General features: G+C 43.1%; 2 protein-coding genes across 3 annotated transcripts in view; both read right to left on the bottom strand.

Moving 5' to 3' along the window:
• TTC28 (tetratricopeptide repeat domain 28) overlaps window positions 1–2,923 on the bottom strand; it is a 156,944-nt gene extending 154,021 nt beyond the window's left edge. For both annotated transcript variants that reach the window (XM_086623402.1, XM_086623403.1), the window contains exon 1: window positions 2,831–2,923. In XM_086623402.1, the coding sequence (XP_086479528.1) occupies window positions 2,831–2,923 (93 nt within the window). The remainder of the gene's footprint in view (window positions 1–2,830) is intronic.
• A 2,419-nt stretch (window positions 2,924–5,342) lies between these two features.
• Window positions 5,343–22,448, bottom strand: CHEK2 (checkpoint kinase 2). Its single transcript, XM_086623448.1, has 15 exons — window positions 22,428–22,448; window positions 20,554–20,808; window positions 19,884–20,008; window positions 19,450–19,597; window positions 18,646–18,736; window positions 17,605–17,713; window positions 15,733–15,786; window positions 15,303–15,364; window positions 14,696–14,795; window positions 12,974–13,060; window positions 12,036–12,199; window positions 11,698–11,813; window positions 10,245–10,330; window positions 6,137–6,217; window positions 5,343–5,534 (listed from the first exon to the last, which is right to left on the bottom strand). The coding sequence occupies exons 2-15, from the start codon at window positions 20,801–20,803 to the stop codon at window positions 5,442–5,444; spliced, it is 1,566 nt and encodes a 521-aa protein (XP_086479574.1). The 5' UTR covers window positions 20,804–20,808; window positions 22,428–22,448; the 3' UTR covers window positions 5,343–5,441.
• Window positions 22,449–22,512: the final 64 nt, after the last annotated feature.

Here is a 22,512-nt window from a genome sequence, read left to right on the forward strand (position 1 = left end):
TGACAGTCAGTTAGTTAGAAGTTAGAAAAAATATGTCATACTGTGTATTTTTCATATATAGATAATATAAATAGATTATTTAGTTTTGTGTATTCAGAATGCTTCCACTGTACGAGCAGCTGGAAGTCAGCACATACTTACTGAAACTTTAGCACAACGATGTCAAACCTACAGGCCATAGGCCACGTATGCCTTGCACGAGGCATCTGTGCAGCCTGCAAAACAGATTCGAACTGAACAGGCAACACTTAGCTTTTTCCTTTTCTCAGAAAAACAAAAATCTAGCTTCACTGGTCTCAGAGATAACCTTCAAACATAAATTAATGAATGCAAATTCAAGTTTGTGTCTGAGCATCTGAAAGCCTAAAAGAAACTCACGAGTTCACATTTTCCAGGTCCTTGTTAATCTCATTAGAGTGTCCTCTTATACATCAGGAACAGTCCCTCAGCATCAACATATCACATACAGTATGTTAATGCCAATCACTTCACAGGAAGAATACAAAACAGTCAAAATTCTTAAAGAACAGGAGAAACAGTGAAAACATGGTACAGAAGAAATGTAAAGTAATGCAAAAACTGATATGAAAAAGAATGAGAAATTAAAGCAGAAAGAAGCTCAGTTTATCATTCAGAGACAGTCAGTACGACACTGAGACATAGAAAAGAAATGAAAGTTGACCTTCTAAGTCTAAAAAGTTGTTTGCTCCCACTGCCATCCAACAGATCTATCATTAACATAAAAGAAAGATCTAGTATAAGCTAAAGGCAGCACAGAATCTTGAATTTAGTTATTGTCAATAATAACTAAACTGTCAATTATCAATAAGGAATCCGACCTTTTCCTCTGAACTGTCAGCCACAGGCAGAGAGACACAGTAACGATGGACGAGTTCGCAATACGGCAAAAGCCAGCTCTGAACAGGAAAGCCACTCAAGGAGGACTTGTTAGAGCAGCAGGTGTACACACTCCCTGGATTTTGTTGTCTGCAACAAACCATTCAACAGTTGTAGCACAACTGTTGTCTTCTCTGAAGGGTTATGTGCCATCTGGGAGCACAGCTCTGTCAGCAGAGCGGCAGTAACAGCAGTCATGGGTACGCAGGGAGGTAGGTACTTCACCTGGAACCTCTCATCACAACATCCCCTCTCAAGTGACCTGCCCAGGAGGAATGGAAGTAACTGGCATCCAGGCAGGGAGGAAAAGATACACAATGGACAAGGAAGAGGTCTTCAACTTCAGTCAAGAGTGGGATAATGTGATCAAGTGAAGCAGCCAGACAACAAGCCTTTATCAATACCCGGCAGAAATATGCACACAGACTGATGCTGTTGCAGCAGTGGATTTCCCCTCTTGAAAATTAAGATTTGCATAGTACAGAGTATCAGTAATAATAATCGTTAACGATATTATCACTAACAAAAAAATCAGTAGTCTTAAACACTAGTATGACCTGGAACTTCAAAAAACGCATGACTGTGTTTATTTCAGACACACACACACACCCCCAAAAAAGGGAAGATTTCCAACCCTACTGCTGACAAAAATATTTCAAAATTCAAGGCACATTCACTCATTCATTTACCAAAAAAATCTTTCCAAAGAACCTATAAAGGGTTTCATTAGCACCTGAAGAGCTCTTGTTCAACACCAGAAGAAAGCATGAGAGGGATGACATCTAAGATTGTGCAAACCTCCAAGAAAAATGAAAGACATCCAAAAATAAACACTAACAGCTCCAAGGAAAGAAGAGAAGGAAGGAAAAGAAGGCAGAGACACCCAGTCATTTCAACTGTCCATTTACTGGGGACAACCAGGGACATCCCTGTGCCTGCAACATCAAACTACGGGAGCACGGGCTGCTGGCAGAGATAACCCATCTCCTTAAACGCCAATCTGTATTCCAGTGAACGGAGCTGCATCAGTGACGTTTGCTGTCATCCAAGAGGCACTGACCGAATCCAGTGTCCAGATTCCAAATTCTGTCAGTAACAAAGCTCTTTTACTCGAGTTACTGACAACTTTCCCAATGCCAGCATGCCCGGTTCGGACACAGGCTGCCTGCGAACGCGTGCCTGTACCATGAGTTCCAAGCGGGTAACGAGCTCTGCGGCACTACACAGCGCATCTGACAAGCTTACCAAAAAAGTCTGGAGACTTCAACAAGACAAGCTGAGTTCCTGCCTACCCTGGAGCCCAGAGAGAACACAGCTCTCACGCTGATGCCCGAGCGCTCTCTCGCATACGGGTGCCCCCTCCCGCGAGCTGCAGCCTGCGCCGCGCACACGGCAACACTCGCCCGCAGGCGACAGCAGGTCCCGGCGGTTCGCCCCACGACCGCGGCCGCGCCTTCCCCCGCTCCGCAGCGGCCGCCAAGCGCCGGCACCCGGGCAGGACCGGCGGCGGCCGCGCTCCCCGCCCGCAGCGCTGCGCTCCGCCGGGCCCGCCGCGGCGGGGCTGGGCGGGAGGCTGGCCCGGGCCGGCCGGCCGAGGCGGAGGCTCCCGGGAAGGCGGTGCCGCTCTCAGCCCGTCAAGAAGGCCAGGGTGAAGGGAGCCGAGCGCTCGGCCAGGCCTGGCGGCCCCGGAGCCCCGCCGGGCACCAGCCGCCCGCCGCCGCTTCCCCCGGCACTCCCGCGGCCCGCCGGGGGATCTGCCCGGCCGGTCGCGGGGCCTGCGCTCTCCCCGCCCGCCCCCCTCCAACTTCCCTCCGACGCCCGCGGGCAGGGATCGCGCCCGGCCCGGCGCCTCCTTCCCGCCTCCTCGGCCGCCCGGGCCGAGGGGCCGCTCCCGCCGCCGCTCCGGCACGCCGCCCGTCCGGCGTCAACTCACCCGGGGAAGCTCCGCGTCCCGCTCCCGCCGCCGCCGAGCCCGGCCCCCCGCTACGGCCCCCGGCGGGGCGGGCGGCGGCGCCTGTTGCTCCATCGCGCTCCGGCTCCTCCTCCTCCTCCTCAGGGGGCTGCCGCCGCCCCCCGCCGAGCCGCTCCCGATCCCGCTCCCGCTCCGGCCCACGGCGCCACGTTCCGGGCCCGGCTCTGAGGGAACCGCACTGCCCCCGGCCCCGCCCCGGGGCTGGGCTGCGGTCGGGCCCCGGACGCCCCCCGCCCGACGGCGCCAGGCGCGGCCCTGCGCCGGACGTCCTGCGGCTGAGCGCGGCCTCCCCGCGCCGCCGGCGGCCCCCGGCCGGGGCAGGTCGCTCCCGCCCGGGCGGCCGGCGGCTCTCCGCTGCCGGAGGTCCGGGCACCCGCGGGGCTGAGGGCGAGCCCGGCCTCCCCCCGGGCCACAAACCGAGTGAGGAGCCCGCCGCTGCGGCTGGCTCGCCCTCGGCACTTCCACGCCTCCTCGTCGCGGAGAGCACAGCCACGAAGGCGTTAGACCATCTCCCCAAGGCAGAAGCGGCCTCCGCAACAGCTGCTTCAGGGTAAGTGGGCTCCGCTCCGCACCGCTGCGGGTTTCGGGCAGTGACCCTGGCCGCGAATGGCACCGCTCCTGCCGGGCACCGCTGGGCTCTCCCGCTGCCTTCCCACCACGTTTTTTCAACCAGCATCCACGGAAGCCTTCCCGATGCTGTAGACCCGCGCCTGGTGAAACGAACAGGCAAGCAGGTTATGCTGAAGACTCTCACACTGTGAATAATGCATAATAAATAACTTCTTGTCTAAGTGAAAATTGGATGCCACTTTGCCATAGTGGAATTTAATAACACCTCCCAAACTTATAATTTTTAGCATGAAAGAGTAAGACTCTGAAACTTCAGAAAGCTTTCTGCAATAAAATGATGAATACAGGGCCATCAGCTCAAAGGTTTGACTTCAAATGAGTGAGAGCCAAATTGAGATTTCATTAGAAAGCAGGTCTTAGGACTCAGGGAAAAGATCCAATCAAAGTAGTTTTAAAAAAAAATAGTCTAACAATAGCAGGATGTAAAGAAGACAGAGGAATAAATTATAGCAGTTTTCTATTTCTATCTTAAGACCAATTACAGTTAATTTGCAGAATTATGTGAATTACCTTCTCATCTGTAATGAGCAGGTCTTTCTAAAATCAGTGGTAACCAAATCCCAAAGGTATCGGCTTTTGCAGTACACCAGATCGCAAACGTAGCCCAAACACACCAAGTCCTTTATGATTCTGTTATCTAGCAAATGGCAGCTGAGTATTCCCTGTTACTTCAGATGAGCTACAGTAAGTACCAGAACTCTCTGAGGATGTGCCAATCAATCACACCAGAACAGGAATGTCACTAGAGGACAGACATGCATTTATAGAATCACAGAATCATTTCTTCTGTTTCATCACTCCTGTGTATCTGGAGTGGATTTGAACCAGTGGTATTTTTTTCATCCAGAAGCCTATGGATGTTCCTCCATCCAGTTCATTAAGAAAAATATGAATGTACAGGAATTGCCATTTTATCATTAACAATGGTTAATATCAAATATCTCAAAACACACAAGATCACTGCCATAGGCACATATGGGAAAGCCCAATTCATGAATGTCTTATCTTAATTCCGACTTGACATTGGTTTATTTCATAACACAGTAGGCTTTATTCTTTCCAAAGCAATTTACAGTATAAATGCCTTTAACCAGAAGATGCGTGTTACTAACAAAGTTACTAAATTGCTCCCTCTTAGTCAACAATGAAATTACTGTCCTTTAGTAAGAGGCACACAGTCCAAAGTTTTCACTTAACAGACAAGCAAATTAAAAGTTGTTTCTCTCAGTTCAATTTCTAGTTCTTCTCTGGCAGGAACTTACACATCTTCCTCACATCATTTGTTATCATGTTTCCTCTTGCTCAGTCCATCCTAAAGGAAATAATCACAGTGTGTGCTTTTCAAGAGGAGACCAGTTACAAACCACGTGCAGATGATAGGCTTTCAAAGCAAGAGTTATCAGCCACTCCACAGATCACAACACTGCTGAGCCTGCCAGCCCAGTTTTTAGCTTTACTGGAAGTCCAGAGTGCCTCGAGCTCCATCAGTAGTTGTACCTCAAAACTGAATATTGTAAAAGTCCTCAGAAGTCTGTGAGCAGCATTTTGTGTCTACCATTTTACTATGTCTCGAGCAAAAGCACAGCAAACTTAGTATTCCTTTTTCATCTGTGAGGACTAAGCATTATTTCCATGCCTAACCTAGAAACTGGAACTGAAAAAGAGCGCAGGTGGTAATGAAGCTAGCCTAAGAATTTTTCATAACTTAAATTTGTGAGTTCTTCTGATACTCGCCTTGAGTCAGACAGCTGGATGAAATGGAACATGACTATTTGTGTAGATTCTCATACATACACAGCAGTCACTTCAGTCTTACAAAGTTATTTTTATTTAGCAATTGCATCTTTGACAGTTATTCCATTATTAAGAATTTTCTTAAATAAAATTCTGTTTTCGATTTTTTTAAAAAAAGCTGTAATTAACAAAAGTAACTTTTTTTTTTTCACCTAATATTCTGAAATGATGTGGAAGGAACAACACGCTTAGAAGAGCCAGATTCTTCCTCATTTTCATGGAGACGCTTTCTTGTGGTTGGCTAAAAGAAAGATGCAGCAGGACAGTTACATGAAATCAGGTAAGACCAAGCCTAACTGCTTTGCTTGCTACAGAATTACAGATGTCAGATAAAGCTCCTTTCTGTGACCAAAAAAGCTGCCTGACTAACAGATGTTTCTCTACCAAGATCTATCTAATTATACTTGATCCTTCTCACGTAAGACACTGCCTCCAGCTTTATCGCCCGCTACTGTTTAAAGTTCTCCTAATTGGCATCTGGTAGTTAATGTCACAATACCATTCTAAACTTTCACTAACGTTAGAATTTTTCCTTGAATACTAAACATTTGTGACTTGAATCCATCAAAACATGTATGTTTAACAATTTGATTTTAAATACATGACTAATCCTTTAAAGCCCAGGAGACTATTTCTGTACGTTTAAACAAAGCGTCTTGCCAAAGCACAGAAGTCCATTGCTTGTGTTCGGAAAGCAGAGGTAATGAGCAGACTGTTACATACAGCCAAAATGCACATTTCTTTATGTTCTCTAAATTAATGTATTTTCTTATTATGGATAGCTTCAAAATCTAGTTTCTGTATGCATCAAGTATTAATCTTCAAATAATCTGTTACACATACCATTTTTGATGTTTGCGGTGGATTCATATTGGCACGTGTTTGAGCAAGTAGTTGTTGAAAGGTACTCTTCATATCCTCATCCTGTGGAAAAAAAAACAGTAACTCTAAGTAGTATATGGAATATTAAGGGCAAAGTCTACATTTTGGCTAATGAAATGCATCAGCAATTAAAGAATGAATGAATAAGGGAGAAAAGGATGTTCCCGTACTTCTCCCCAAATAAACATGTTCCTAATATGGCTTCACCAAGGGCAAGTCTTGCCTAATCAACCTAGTGGCATTCTCTGATGGAGCAACTGCATCAGTGGACAAGGGGAGAGCTACCGATGTTGTCTATCTGGACTTCTGTAAAGCCTTTGACACGGTCCCCCACAACATCCTTCTTCCCAAATTGGAGAGAAGCCGATGTGATAGATGGACTATTTGATGGATAAGGAATTGGCTCCACGGTTGCATCCAGAGGGTAGTGGTCAACAGCTCAACGTTGGATGGAGATCAGTGATGAGTCACATCCCTCAGGGGTCTGTATTGGGACCAGTACTGTTTACTATCTTCATCAACAACATAGGCAGTGAGATCAACTGCACTCCAAGCAAGTTTGCAAATGACACCAAGCTGAGTAGTGCGGTTGACATGCCTGAGGGACGAGATGCCATTCAGAGGGAATTGGACAAGCTCGACAAGTGGGCTCACTCATGAGGTTCAACAATGCTGACAGCAAGGTCCTGCACCTGGGTCGGGACACCCCTGATATCAATACAGGCTGGAGGATGAAGGGATTGAGCACAGGCCTGCAGAGGAGGACTTGGGGGTACTGATGGATGAAAAACCGGGTGTGACCCAGCAATGTGCACTGGCAGCCCAGAAAGCCACGCATATCCTGGGCTGCATCCAAAGAAGCGTGGCCAGCAGGTCAAGGGAGGTGATTCTGCCCCTCTACTCTGCTCTGATGAGACCCTACCTAGACAAGGGGTAACAGTTTTAAACTAAAAGAGGATAGATTCAGACTAGATAAGGAAGACTTTTTTTACCATGAGGTTAGTAAAACACTGCAACAAGTCGCCCAGAGAAGTGGTAGATGCTGTCTCCCTGGAAGTGTTCAAGGTCAGGTTGGACAGTGCTCTGAGCAATCTGATCCGTTTGAAGATGACCCTGCTCATCTAGTCCAACCCACCCTGCAATGATCTTCAAAGGTCCCTTCCAACACAAACCGTTCTATGATGCTGATATGCCCCAGAATATATGTGGCATATATTCTGGGGCATATGTAGAATTTTGAGCTCAAAATATGTAGAATTTTGAGCAAGTGGTTTAGGTACAGTGCTGGTAAGAAAAAATAGTTCTATTTCATCCTACAAAGAAACAGTTTCCCCTCAATAACTACTTCGCTAATACCAGTCAAGCTAAAACTGAACTTGCAGTATCATTCAACAAAGTATAACACCACTGAAAGACCAGAACGTACAGGCTAGAAGTTTGTGCAGGTCATTCACCAGTCAGCCTTACCAGGACTTGGGGCCTGCTTTCACCGAAACAGAGTGAATTGCTCTTGAAAAACAAGTATTTTCCTTATAGTCCAACATTCTGTTCTCATAATGACTCCCCTTTCTAACAGAACATTTTCATTTCCGCTACCTCAGCTTCATCAGTATCCCAAATTTGGGTAGTTTTCATTACTGCACTGCCCCCCAAAAGCAAACCTGTTGTACACAGTAGGTAGAGAAGAACCAGATAAAACACCCATACCCTAAAAAAAAAAAAACAAACCCAAAACCCAACAAAACAAACCCAGGCACCAAACATTCAAACACTTTGTTATCTTAAAAAGTGTCCCACAGTTATCCTTAACATAAGTAAGTCCATAGAACTTATTAAAGGTCGTAAATGGAAATTTTTGGAAAGCAAATATTCAGAATTCGGGCATTTCACTGGAGTGAAGTTTCCCTTTGGAACTCAATATTACATTATGAATAGAGCACTCAGATCTCTAGAGAAGCCGACTGGATAGTACCGTTCATTCTCTATCTACCCAAAGTGATAAGCCAGAAGCTGCCATTAGTGGAGGCAAAGTGTCTGGGAGCGGCGCACTGCCAGAGAAGTGGTACTGGTCTCAGAAAAGCGGTACTGGTCTCAGCTGTGCATCAACAGGCCTGGCTGCAGAAGCACTGAGGGGAGGGGAAGGGCAGCACAGGGGAGGGAAGGGCAGCACAGATTCTTTAAGAGAAGCTAGTTTAGCAGAAAGTCAGGCATGTTTCAAGAGAAAAGCTGGTATGTAACTTCATTCTGGTTCACCTGCCAGTGACCAGGGTGCTCTTGGTATATGCTGGGCAACCCCAGGGAACAGGAAATCAGTGTGAACAAGACATTTAGTTGACATAGTATACTCCCTGTTTTCAAAAGAAAATCTCATTCTCTAGTTTCAGCAATTTCTCCTGCAGGAATTTTATTAGAATGGGTTGCTATGGATTACCTGCAAGCCCTAAATCAGACTTCCAAACCTGAAGTCAGGTCTTTAAACCTTTCCAAGCACTAAATGAAGTATGCTGCTCATAGTGATTTAATGCAGATCATTTCCTTTGGCTGAGCTTTGAACATTGACTGTGTATTCACCAGCTGAACAACTGACCTAGAACCAAAATCGGACATTTATTCTAAACAGCTGGCTGAAGCTAACAGGTGGTATAATTTTGATCCATTATCACAGCAAAGATTGGGAAACTCAAAGAGAATTCAATGGGACATTCACTGCTAGAGACAATTAGAAATAAGGATCATTGAGCTGCTAAGGATTTGAAATGTTTTAACTGGGTTTTTTGGCTGAAGGCAGGAGAGGAGGTTCTTTTTCTAAGCTATGAAGTATTGCAGTATCTCCTTTTTTGGTTTAAATATGTTCTTAAGCGCAACTAGGCGGCTTTGATGTGAGCACTCAGTTTATTTTATACAGAATTGGGACTTGTCTTTCTTTTCCAGTGTCACCTATGCCTACATTCGAGTTGATGAGTAAGATAAAAGAAATATTTTTCCATTTATAGAACAAACACCTGAGTTTTTTGTCAGCATGCAGCCAAACTAATCTTGTCCCATTCAAAAGATCCCAGTGATTAATTGTTTATATTGCTTTGAAAACAAATGTGATGCACAGTGCAATTGCTCACCACCCACTGACCTACCCCTGTTCCATCCCAGTTTATATACTGAGCGTAATGTCATGTGGGATGGAACGTCCCTTTGGCCAGTTTGGGTCAGTGGCCCTGGCTATGCTCCCTCCCAGCTTCTTGTGCACTCTTTGCTGGCAGAGCATGGGAAGCTGAGAAGTCCTTGAACTTACAAACAGCAGTGTATTATCAACATTATTCTCATCCTAAATCCAAAACACAGCACTATACCAGCTACTAGGAAAAAAATTAACTCTATCCCAGCCAAAACCAGGACGAAAGAGAAGGCTCCATCCCACAAAGGCTTTGACACACAAGGTGCTGCAAGATCATCTTGCTTCCAGCAGAGAGACATGGAAACAGCCTGTTCAAGATGCTCATTCTGTTTGGTTCAGAGTTGTCCAACAGGAAAGTGGTGGCTACAGTATCTGGGCTAATGCCATCCTACAGGTTGGGATCTGATGGATCCTCTTCCTACATGGCACTGACAATGCCAGTAAGTCAAACGAATAATTCCTAAACATACAGCCTTTTCTTTTTCTCTTCTTTTTCCTTAAATAGGCAGCAGGATCTCTCCAGTCTTACAGCAGCCAGCAGAAACTGTATAGCCAGTTTGGTAGGCAGGCAGCAGTGCATGCCCATGAGAAGCACCAAATGGTAGTTGTTCTTTCTGCTGGCTACCGTCACAGACAACCTACGGACAGGCAAACTTAAGCTCTGACTTAAGATAACAGTTGTTATTCCGATGAAGCTAAAGAATTGTAGCTCTTGCTGCCCCCCATTGTATCCTTTTTGCAGTATTCTCCACAGAAGCAGGACCAGGCACACCTTACATCTCTGGTGACCAGAGCAGTCAGTGTTTCCCTGCTTCCTTGCAGAAGCAAATTGCACTGTATCAACAAAACCTCTAACATTCAGGCTTTGCTGTACTGCAGTTAAGATTAAACTCCTACCTGAAGCCAAGGATGCTCTAAGGCTTCCTCTGTTGTAAGACGTTTGCTTGGATCCACTACTAACAGCTTCTTCACAAGATCCAGAGCTAAGATAATAAAAAGAGTTGGTTGGCATATGATCAATAAATTCATTACCGGAAAAAAGTTCTGCAATATGCATACAACAAAGCTGCGTGCAACAGTGTGTCTTACAGCAATTCAGAACAATGCTCAAAAACACTGGCTGGGCAGATGACTCTTCTTCTTTCTATGAACAGGGAAGGCTGCACACTGTAACCCTTTTTCTTTCACATGCACATGATTCAACAAAATTACCAGTAGATACACTGAGCATGTCCACAATTTATGTTCTGAGCATGCACAGAAGTTCAGCACTTTCCTAAAAGCTTCAGTATTACTGTGGACAAGCAAAGACAGCTTAATTTAGTTTCCTGGTTTATGATATCTTGGAAAGCAGATTATCTGTTGAGGAAGATGGGAAAAAAGAGACAAGACATACACATGTATGCTCAACATAATCACATAAACTTTATTTTCTTAGGAAACTGCTTAATAGACATTGTGAAGAAATAATGGCATTTATGTCATGTTTTATGACTCCAAGTCTCCCCTAAAGGAATTTTGGCAAGATTTACTTTTTAATGTATCTGATTATTCTGTTACACATACCGTTAGGACTATGTATGACCTTAACATAATTTCCATTCTCATATGTGTCTGACTTATTATTGAATAAACTTCAAATAATTCAGGAAGGCGTTATATTTGGTAAGTGTAGTAGAAGAAGAATAATCACATTTATTAGAAACTCCTCTGCACATACAAAGGAGTATCCAAGGCAACTGCTAGAATTACTTTGTGCATATAAAACCTCCTGAAGAAGAAAAGCATGCAGGCAGTAACTATCAGTTTACCTTGCTATGGAGAAACTCAGTTAGTTTTGCAGACTACTTAGCTTAGCGTGGGCCAAAGTTAATAGTTGAGTCCACAAACGTGGCTGATACTTTAAGCTGAAAGACTAGCACCATGAAATTACTCTTAACATCTCTCTTTTAGAATTCTAACTCATATGCCTTAAATTCCTGGCATTTTTGGTTTAACACCTGAAGAATCTTTGAGCAAGGCAAAGTTTGTAGACTAACTCGATAAAGTCAGAAGACAAAGCGAAGAGAAGAAAAAGACATATGTGCCCACAACCCCTACACCTCTGTAGTTAAAAATAAAGCTAAATATTACTAAGAAACCCCTTCAATGAAAATGTATCTGCTCTTTCTAATGCTTCGACACTGAACTAAAAAAAAAACCAAAACCACAAAAACATTTTTAAGAGACTCCTTTAAAAACTAAACATATCAACATGCAATGTGCCAGATAGCTGAAAAGAAGTTAAAGGAAAACAAAAACTGCAAGAAAAGAGCTAGATATTCTGCTACCCACTGTAATGGAGTCATACCCATGTCTGATACATGCTTCCATTCTTTCGAAATGAACGTGTATTCTCCACGAGTGATTTGATCTTTCAGAGATAGTTGAGTATTTTGCTCATTAAATGGTGGGTATCCACACAAGCTGTATAAAAAGAGGAAAGTAAGCTAATCAAAATAGATTTTGTCATAGCAAATGAAACACTAAAATCACACGTTTTAAAGCATCTGCTAACACAGCATCTTTTACACGCATATTGTTTTTAAACATACTTTCACTTCCCAATGAAGATACTGAAGTTGCCAAGTCTTGAGCCGTGCATGTCAATGACTGCACAATGAAGGCAGCATCTACACAATATCTTACCATACAAAAAGAATAACTCCTAAACTCCAGCAGTCCACAGCTCGGCTGTATCCAGCAGTCCCAAGTGAATTTAGAACCTCAGGAGCAAGATACGTGGGAGTACCACATAATGTTTTCATAAGAGAAGTTTCTCCAAGAATCTTGGATTGTCCAAAATCTGTAATCTCATATTTAAAAATGGTAACACCACGTTACATATTAGGATTGATCATACTAGAACACATCATATTGTCAACATACATCAGGAGGCAACATTAAGTTTCTTCCTTCCAAGTCAATTCCAGTACATGACTATGAACAAAATTTACCCCAAATATTGTTTAGCATTCAGTAAACAACAACTGAGAATGAAAGAGGAGAAGTAGGGAGAAATATGACAGAGGATCACACTTTACGCTAGAAAAAAGTAGTCTCAGATTTCGATGAAAATGGACAACTACAGAATAAAGGAATTGCAGCTTATTAGAAGAAATTACTTGGAAAAACAAGCAGTTTAGTGTGCAAATCTATTCACTGCTTTATTGGGGGAGGGGGGCAGGCATGGACCAAAACACCCACCAAAAAAAACAACCCTCACCCTCTCAAAATAGAAACAACAAAGACCTATCACTGTACACAGCCTGGATATTTGTGGAAATGCGGTCTGTAATTCAAGAACTTGGATTTTATTTTAAAAAGTATCAACATTTGAAGTTGTGTACTCACAACTATACAAGCACAACATTTCTCAGGTGTTCTTAGATAAGTGTATGGGTTGAAATAGCCACAAAAGTAACATTAAAATTATGAAAAAAACCCTCAATGTTTTAAGTTACTATGTCGTTTGTGTGACTAATTCCATAGTATTTTTTTTGCTATGTTTAACTAAACATCAAGAAGAATGGGAAGGAATAGTCGCAAATTTCTAAGCGAGCAAGAAGAAATGTAAGTTTCCTCACCTTTATAAGGCATGTCTCTTCTGAAGATGAAAGTAGCACATTCTCTGGCTTTAAATCTCGGTGTATAATTCCATTGTCATGAAGATACTAGAGATATATATAGAGATAATCCAAAAAAAACAGACTAGTAACTTTTTTTAAATGCAAGCTTTCCAGTTTTTCATATAGCAACGGCAGGATAACAGAAATGGTTGTGTAAGAGGCATGCATGCATTTAAACTTACACAGCTTATGACTTTAAAACAAACAAACACACACACACAAACCACCTTAGAAACCATTATGCTTCAAATGTCAAATCTCAATGCAAGCACAGGACGTAGACCTGGCAAGGCGCTCCCTGCTTCCCATCCACTGGAATGCTATACTTCTTCCCTCGTCACAGTAAAAGCAACAGAGCTTTGGGCTTCCTTATTTCTATGTTGCCTTTGCAGGAATGCTGGTTTTCCATCTCTCTCCTTTCTTTTAGTCATTATTACTGTATGATCATACCCTCTTAAATACAAGTCCGCATTTCAGTTTGCAAAGACAGTTGAGTTCACTGTGGCACAACAGTCCTCACACTGGTAAATAACAGCAGACATTTAAAAACCACCTCAGGCATTAAAGAGCTGGAGGCTGAAAAAGGGTCCAAAAACCTGGTGACGTAACTAGGAAAACTGAGTAAGGAGGAGATAGAAGACCAACGTCAGGTTAAATACGCAAAAGATTCTGAAAGAAGTTTCTTCCTTGAGGCAAGCATAGAATTGTTCCCTCATCTGTAGTTCTGAAGTCTACAATCCAGTTTTCTACTGGCCCCAAACCTGAGAACAGACTTGCAGCTTCATTAGGAGAATATGTAACAGCAAGCAAGAATCCAAGTTCCCTCATAAATGACTGATAATATTAAGACACAGTGAAGTCTGTGTTAAAACTAGGAACAACATTGATTCTATCTAGTAGTATAAAATACGTACTAGAGATGTCTTCACATTTATCCTGCAGGAAAGCTTTCCTCTATGATATCTGAAGACACGGTATCATGAAGTAGAAGGTAATGACACCACTTTTATTATATAAGCGGCTGTCCCAAAAACGAGAATCGGGGAAAAATACAATAGTTTACTCACTAATGAGGAAAATAATGCTAGGTTTACCATTTATTAATACCTGCTACAGAACTATTAAGTTTCTATTTTTGGCAGTTACAAGATACTGAGTCAAAAGAAAAAAGGGAAAGAATTGATCTGAAAGCATATTCAGGTCCAGACAATTAAGTGATGTAGAAAACAATCTTGCAGAAGTTACTAATGAAATGTGCTTACCATTTCCTGAATTTAGAAGAAATGTATCGAAGGACTCTATTCAGTATTTGAGATCTACTGAAGTAGTCTTAATTGGTTGCCTGCTGAGCTGAAATGCTTATCCAGGAGTGCATAGTAAAGCATCTGATCACTAATTTTTTTGAAGGCTACTACACTGATGAGTCTTTGCCCACATACTACTACAAGTTTCACATGATAATCCTGCCATCAATGAGCACAGCTTGTATTATCACTTTAGTCCTAGTTTTTAGTAACAGTGTTTGAATGTTCTTAGGCTGCCCTGAGGTAAAGAATCTTGTTAAACCAACTTGTTTAAACCAACTGTGCTGATTGCTTGCACAGGTTTCAGAATTGACAAATGACAGAAAAATTCATCTGACTGACAGTCAGATGCTTGGTAGAATTCATGGTTATGTACCTTTACAGCCAGCAGCATCTGATAAAAATACAACTTGCAGGTAGTTTCTTTCATCTTGATTGGCCTTGACACTCTGTCATACAATTCTCCTCCTTCCATCCTAAAACAAATGCAGGTAACAAGTCAATATATTACTTTCAAAAGATTCACCTCATTAGACAAGACTAAGACCAAAACATTTGGCTACTCTGGCTACAGAGAAGGAATATATTTCTGAAAATGAGTCGCAATGTCCTAAACACAGCGCATGCACTGCTGAACTAGGGCTAATCTCCTGAGTCTTCACTGGGAGTTGTTACCAGATTTTGCCATCAGCCTCCTCTTAGGAGTTCAAAATGGAAAAAGTAGCAGCAATCCACAGCAGCAGCAAAGTAGGCAACTATCCAGGCACTAAGTGCCTTCAAAACATAGAAGGATTACTCTCCTCTCCTGGTTATCCTAGTTCCTAATTATACAGAAGTTTCAGAGAACAGTGGAGGCCAGCAAAAGAAAAACAAAACCAAACCAAACCAAACCAAACAAAAGCCCAGAGAGCAGAACTATATGCATTCTTTGTGGCTATGAAAAACATTTCATTTTATGCATTTACTTTCAAACAGTTACTTACAGTTCCAAAACAATGTAGTAATCCTCTGCTTCAAAGAAGTTTTTGATCTTGATTAAGCAAGGCTAATAAAAAAAGGGAACACAAATGGACACACACAAAGAAGCAGAATCATTTGTAACAACTAACATTATCAACAGTTTATCATCCTGAAGTTCCTACTTCAGTATGATTCCAATCATGCCAGTTAAACTAACACTGAACACCACTGACTAGCGGTGGCGAGGTGAGGTTTTAAACCTCAGATCTGTAAAGACACACTATGCTTGAAGAAAAAATAAGTGTTCAATAGACTTATTTACAATAAAAATTATATGAATCCTTTAACATGTTTTCTAAACAGATAAAATTTATCTTTAGTTACTACATTAAGGTCAGCGAACTACAGTACAGGAGGCAGCAAAAAGGAATATAAATGTACAGTAACACTCACATGATCTATTTTCTTCAAAATTTCAATTTCTGTATTGATATTGAAAGCTGGGTTCTGTGAAAAGAATCAAATATCACATTGGGTAAGACAGTGCTGTTCTGCAGTAAGACACATCAGAAATAAGAGACAGTACCAGAAAAGCCATCATTTCATGTCCCTTGCTACTTTAAGTGACCATAACATGTCATCTTTTTCCATAAACTGATCAGATGCCTTCAGTGGATTAAATGAACAGTCTGCTCTCACTATCTGTAGCAAGATATTGCTCCAGACACGTCATGTCACTGCAGGTTAGAAATCTCCATCTAATTTCTGAACAAAACAAAACAAAACAAAAAATCCCCAAACTGGTGAGTATATATTGGTATTGTCCTTTAAACAGCTTTCCTGCCTCCAAGATGCTTTCCATATGGGCTAACCCTAAAATTAAATGCTACTCTCTCCTAGCTTTTATTTTGCAACATAACATAAACAGATTCTTTTAGTCTGTGGTTTAGACTCAACTCATGAAATCAACGCAGCAGGTTTTTTTTTGCACTTCTTCCAATCCAAATCAATCATCTTTGCACACACATGATCAAATCCGTATACAACATTCCAGATGCAGTCCTATCTGTTTTGCACAACGGCATTTCTTAATAATTATAATTCGTAACAGCATTTCTTAATCTTTATTAGAAAATGTTCCAAATTTGCATTTTGCAATTTTCAGTCACATTGATGTCACATATTCATCTGTAAATAACTGTATCCATCTCCTCCTCTGAACTGGGAAAAGTGCAGATTATAGCAGAAGTTGTCACTGATCTTTGAAGTATACAATTTTGCACTATTAAACATTATCTAACTTCTATTATTCCAGCGTAAAAAAGTATCAGTTCTTCATACATGATACTGCAGTCTTCCTTTCCATCAACAGAGACTTCGGGTCAGGGCCAAAAAGTTGAATTAGTATATTCCCACTTTTTGTGCCATGACCTCTGAATGTAACAGTACAAAAGACTAATCTCAAGACAAATTCTCAAAACTTCCACTAGTAACTCATTCTGCTCCCACTGAAGCCTCCTGGCATCCTTTCCTCAGCCAGCTACCTTTTCAGCTTACAATTTCTGTCTTTACAAAAGCATTTTCCAGATCGAGCAGTATCTTGTACAGTACCCAATGAAATACTTTGTCAGTTGGAACAGATTCTGTATATTGTACCTATGCTCTGAAGTTCATTTTCTCATCAAAGAAATTAATAAAGTTAATCCAACTTGATTTAACCGGTAAATCCACAGCAGCACAATTTAGGTAACTCTTTCTTCCATGCACTTTTGCCTCTAACTGTATTTTTCTTCAAAGTTTATCCTATACCCTTATATAAAATTAGAGTAATAGATATGAAGTTGCTTGGATCTCTTTCTCATATTGGAGTAAAGCCACTTGGCTTGTTCTTCTTCAAATTCTGGCTTCTGCTACAAGACTAGACACATAAAAAACCCTTCCCAAAAGGCTTCATACCATTTTATTAAGCAGTATTATGATGGAGAATACTACAAAATTAGCAGAGTTTGTAAATTTTTGGTCAGACTCCACTAGTTACGATGTGCCTATCTGATGCGTTTTAGGAGATAAACCCCACAAGACTCCCCACCACCTTTCCTAAATTATGAACATAATGAAACGTGGTCATAAAGAATAAAAGCAAGCATTTTCGACAGAATTCTACAGATTCTGTAAGATCAAAATGCATTTTGAAATTACATACAGAAGACATCAAGTGAGAAAATCCTCTTTAGTTGAAGAAAGCCGGAGAGTCAGAGAGGCTATCAGATATTCCAGGACCACTGCAAGGTGGCCAAGAGACAGACAGACAAAAAAAATACTTACTGCCTCTCTAATACCACTTGCCATAAACTTCCGTTTATTGATTATCTTTACTGCAACTTTGTTACAAGTGCTCTTCTCAAATGCCAGTTTGACTTCTCCACAGGCACCACTAACATAAAAGCACAGCTATGTTAATGCTTACAAATACTGTTCAAAAATCTGCACAAGTACAGACAAATCAAATGAAAGCACTGGATTACACACAATTTGAGGCTGCTGCTTTCTAACGTCCTGAACATGGCATGTTGTCAAAACTTTCTCAGAAAGCATTCAGTAGTTAGGAAGCCACGTCAGGGGCCACCCATTCAGAAATGCAGGAGTAAATACGTAGAGTGCCTCATCTGTTTGTACAGAGGGTACCAGGGAACATCAGGGACAAGCTCTGTCAGCATTTCCATCACAGAAATGCATCTGAGAGAACAGAAACTAGTGAAGAGTCCTCTTGGCATTGGACTGCACGAGTCTGAAGAACAGGTATGACAATACTTTTTTTTTTTTACTAGGTAGCAGTTATATTAGAGAAAGAAATCCTTGTATTTTCCACTCGGGTTTGTTTCCACTTAACCATTCTCCTCCAAATTATTCACTGACCATCTTTTTCCAAAAGATAAAAAAATAGCCTCCACTTCAGATGGCCTCTCTCCTTTTTCCTGAAAACAGTTCTTTCCCCTTCTGTCTGAAAGCCTCAACAGTGATGTTGCAGAAAGACATATTCTGACATAAAGCTCTTCCTTCTACTTCCAATAACTGAGTAAATTAATATACAAAATTTAAAAACTCGTTAAGAATCTACAGACTTTATTTTCTTCTAGAGAAAAAAAAAATAGGTTTCACAATTAATGGCAGGTTACAAAACCCAAGCCAATTATAGGAATAAAGCCAAAATTCCTGTTTAAGCTGTTGTAAAGAACAGGTTTACTCAGGTGTTATCATTCCTTTTTGGAATGGTAAGTGGCAGCTCAATTAAGTGGTAATAATTCCAGCACAAGGTACTGAAAACAGTAACAAAATTAACACTTAATACTGCAGAAAGAAGCTTACCTTCCCAAAGTCTTTGACATGATATATTTCTCTCTGAATTCTCTAGGAAACACCAACTGATCATCCACCATAAGATCAGAAAATACAAACACTAGGAAGATGAGCGGACATCATTTTCCTGTTATTAACTTTAAAATTTTGTTACAACAAACAACTATGCTGCCTGCTAGAAGAAAAACATAAATATATTAAAAAGTTAATTGATGCTATAAATGACATCAGCTACGGTTTAGCAAGGTGATCTTACTGCTGAAAACTGCCGCCTTTGGTATGAAGTTCACACCAGCGCTTAAGCAATTAACACTACACTTAAGGACAAAACAGGCAAGAATTTCAGCGTCACAGCAGGGAACAAAGACAAGTGACAATCAGGCAGACGGCATCTTAGTGCAAAAACAAAGAAACAAACCCCCAACCCTGTTAATTTTTAAGACGGTTTTTTATTTATTATGCAGCATCTGGTAAGTATCTGGGTTTTTTTCAACTTCCCTTGAATAGTCTGTTTCCTCTGTTCCCACCACCACATACGCAGCTACTGAAGCACAAAAGTGTTTCAAAAATAGGAAAACAGTGATTAAAGTTTATAGTCTAGTAAGGTAGTTCCTGATGCTGCTTCTTTTAAATTTTCTTTTTCCAGTTTTTTTCCTAGAGCTGATGTGGATACAGATAATTTTTATGTGAGTAAAACAACAATTCACAGTTGTTAATTTTAATAGCACTAATGAAGAAGCTCAGCTTGCAAAGAAACATATTTAAATCACTGCAGAAACATGAAGAACTTATTTATGCTATAGTACATTTTACCTTTATTAGTCTGTACAGACAGTGCAATTTCACAGTTGTGAGTCAGTGGAAGCCTCTTCCCTTTTCCAATGAGCTCTCTATTAACAAAAGTTCCATTTGCACTGTGGTCTTCAATGTAGGCAACATAGGAATTTTTTGGACCCATTTCCTCAAAGAGAAAAAAAAAAAAAAGGGAAAGCTAACAGTAGGGAAAAAATGACTTTGCAGTAAAGACATGACAGACTGTAGAAATTTACTATTGTTGGCTCAGGAAATCAGACTGCTGAGGTTATTTCATGAACCAGGTTAACGGAGCATTGCCAAGAGTCTTGTTAAAGGAGTCAACATTTCAGGTACTTAAACGTTGATTTCTTTAGGATCTGCCCCTGCCAAAGTCGATCTTTTTCAATTATGCCACGATACAAAAAAAGACAGTTAACCTTTTAAACACCTACCCTGAAAATTCGGAAATGCTTCTTGCTATAGTTTTGGTAGAAGCCAGTCTCAGACAATCCTAGCTTAGAAAAACTATAATCACAGCTTTTGTCTCTTCCAAACCAGTACTGATCATTCACGCAGTCTGTAGAGGAGGGGGAAGTAAAGCAGAGAGAGAACACAAAATTGCAGGAAGTTATTAACTGTGGCACTACAGAACAATGGCAAATGGTAGCGACCAGGATAACAAAGACAAGAGTCTTCCCATACGACCAAATTTATTTGTCTTAATTCAGACAAAGCACCGTGCACTATCAACACCTTGTACGATATTTTAATAATTTTACCCTCTTGAGTCGTAGTGGAGTTTTCAGTTCACCACCAGCAATACAGAGAGACTCATATGATATATAAACAAAATAAATTGTGAAATGGAAAAATGAAGCAAGTAACAAAGAACACGAATACTCCAGAATTCCTCTATGTCTATGGAAGCTGTGCATCTGGGCACTCACTATAAACACTGGGATGCAGTGAGGAATTAAACATTATTGCAGAAGTTGCAAGCTTGTACCTAAATGTGCTTGTACTTAATGTGAAAATGAAAAGACACTGTTCTCTACCAAGCTGCTCAAAACTTTTCTGAAGTACTACAAATGAACCAAGAGGCTTATAACAGCGTGCACATACCACAATTGCTGAAGCCTTTTCCGAGTGCAAAGAGTCGACCCCAAGGCTGAGGAACAAGCTCTTCAGATTCCTGCTCCTCAGGGATCGACGGAAGCTCCTGAGTGGGAACAGTGTCCAAGGAACTGAGGGTCCCAGAACTTGAGGAAGACTGACTAGTACTCTGTGACCCACTGGAAGAGGAACTGGTACCAGTCTGTGACTGTTGGGCACCTTGAGACTGCTGCGCTTCACTTCCAGTCTCTCGAGACATGTTGGCTTCAAAGAGAACATTTAAAAAAAACACTTACTACCGCAAAGTAAAATTGACAAACATTCACACGCTGTACTATTAACGTCCAAGTCTATTCTCAGTCTTCAAAGAAGTAAAACTTTCAACCAAAGTGTGCCTGTGTGGATTATATGTAAACCCCCAAGAATTTGGCAAACCATGGTATTTTTCCTTTTAAAAAAAGGAACATGGTGCTTCCTCCACTGGTTGTAAAACAACAGTTAAACCTTATTCCCAGATTTTTACTTGAGCTCTTAAGGGCTCACAGTTTATTTCACAAACACACGTGCAGCACTGACAATGCATCCCTACTCAAAGCAGTAACCATTGCAGCTCCCTAAACACAACGGGTAAAACTGAAAAAGTAAAAATAAGAACTAGCAAACGAAGTACGTTTTTGTGACACTGAAAGCACCCAATACATTTATCACCCAGCAAGTCAATTTAGTGTTTTGGCTGAGTATTCCTTTAGCATCGGTTATAACTCAACGAATTTTCACATCTCTTCCACGCAGGTTTTATTCGGCAATTTTATTTACAAAATAGCCACACCTATACGTGATTAATGTACAAAACTGCCAAAGAGACACAGCACACCCCTAGCAGCTGCTACCAGAAGACAGCAGCAAGAAAAGGCAACAAACAGCATCCACCTGCCCTGTTAAGGCAGGGGGATGCGCAGCAGTATCATGCCTTCCTCGCCCACCGGCCAACTCCTCTTCACGGCCGGCTTTCTCCAGCAGCATCTGCGTTCATCGCGCCAAGGGGCGACTGCGACACCCGCGAGCCGTCCCCGGGCACTGCCATCCTTCGGGATCGCCTGCGCTCCCGCCTGCTCGCTGTCTCGGTTTACTCCTGGTCCGAATCTGGCTGCCGCCCAGCCCAACGTACAGCCCAGACCAATGAAGTCTCCTCACCAGCGCGCTACGCTTCACCGTCAGCCACAAAACCACAACCGCGCCCAACTTTCCGCACCGCTGTTTTCACAGCGCCGTTCGGCAGCGCAGGCGCGGCCCCCACCGCGCAGCGTCGGTCACGGCAGCGGCTGCACCGCGGCCGCCCGCGCAGAGACCCCGCAAGACAACGAGCGCCCGTGTCCGCAGAAGCGGTGCCCGGCGCGGCCCGCCGCCCACCTTGCCGCCCGGCCGGCGGCGAGCAGCCGCTCCGCGGGCCGGCCCGGGGCCGCTCCCGCGGCGAGGCCCCGCCGACGGCGGGCGTCCCGCATCTGCATCGGCGGCGCGGCAGAGGCGGGAGCGGAGCCGAGCGCTGGCGACACGCTCCCGCGGCGGGGAACCGCCAGAAGCCCGCTCCGTCAGCGCCCTCCCCGCCGCACCGGTACCGGCGCTGGGGGCGGCCACCGACCGCGGCCCCGAGCGGCCGCGGCACGTACGGCGTGTCCGAAGGGGGGGGGTGGCCGCCGCCCCCGGCCGCCCGGTGGGTCCGGCACGCGCACGCCACGCCACGCCCCCACCCCTGCAGCGCCCCCTGCCGCCCGCCCAAGCACTGCGGTTCCGCGCTCGGCGGCAGCGCCGAGCAGGCTGCACGGCGGCCGAGGCGGCCCCACGGCGGGGCGGGCGCTGCGGCCGGGAGCGGGGCCCGAACTCACGCGTAGCGGAGCCCGCGCCGCCACGAGCCCCCGGTGCGACCTTCCCGAGGGCGCACGCGCCCCGCCGCTCCTCGCTGCGAGCTGA

The sequence above is a fragment of the Tauraco erythrolophus genome, chromosome 19 (genome assembly GCF_009769465.1).
Source record: "Tauraco erythrolophus isolate bTauEry1 chromosome 19, bTauEry1.pri, whole genome shotgun sequence".
NCBI lineage: Eukaryota > Metazoa > Chordata > Aves > Musophagiformes > Musophagidae > Tauraco > Tauraco erythrolophus.

Excerpts from the sequence above, each read along its gene's own strand:
- CHEK2 (XM_086623448.1), bottom strand. The coding sequence starts at position 20,803 with ATGTCTCGAGAGACTGGAAGTGAAGCGCAGCAGTCTCAAGGTGCCCAA. Across the intron at positions 20,009-20,553 it reads AAAAGGCTTCAGCAATTGTG|ACTGCGTGAATGATCAGTAC; the intron begins GTATGTGCACGC and ends CCTCCTCTACAG. Across the intron at positions 6,218-10,244 it reads TAGAGCATCCTTGGCTTCAG|GATGAGGATATGAAGAGTAC; the intron begins GTAGGAGTTTAA and ends TTTTTTCCACAG.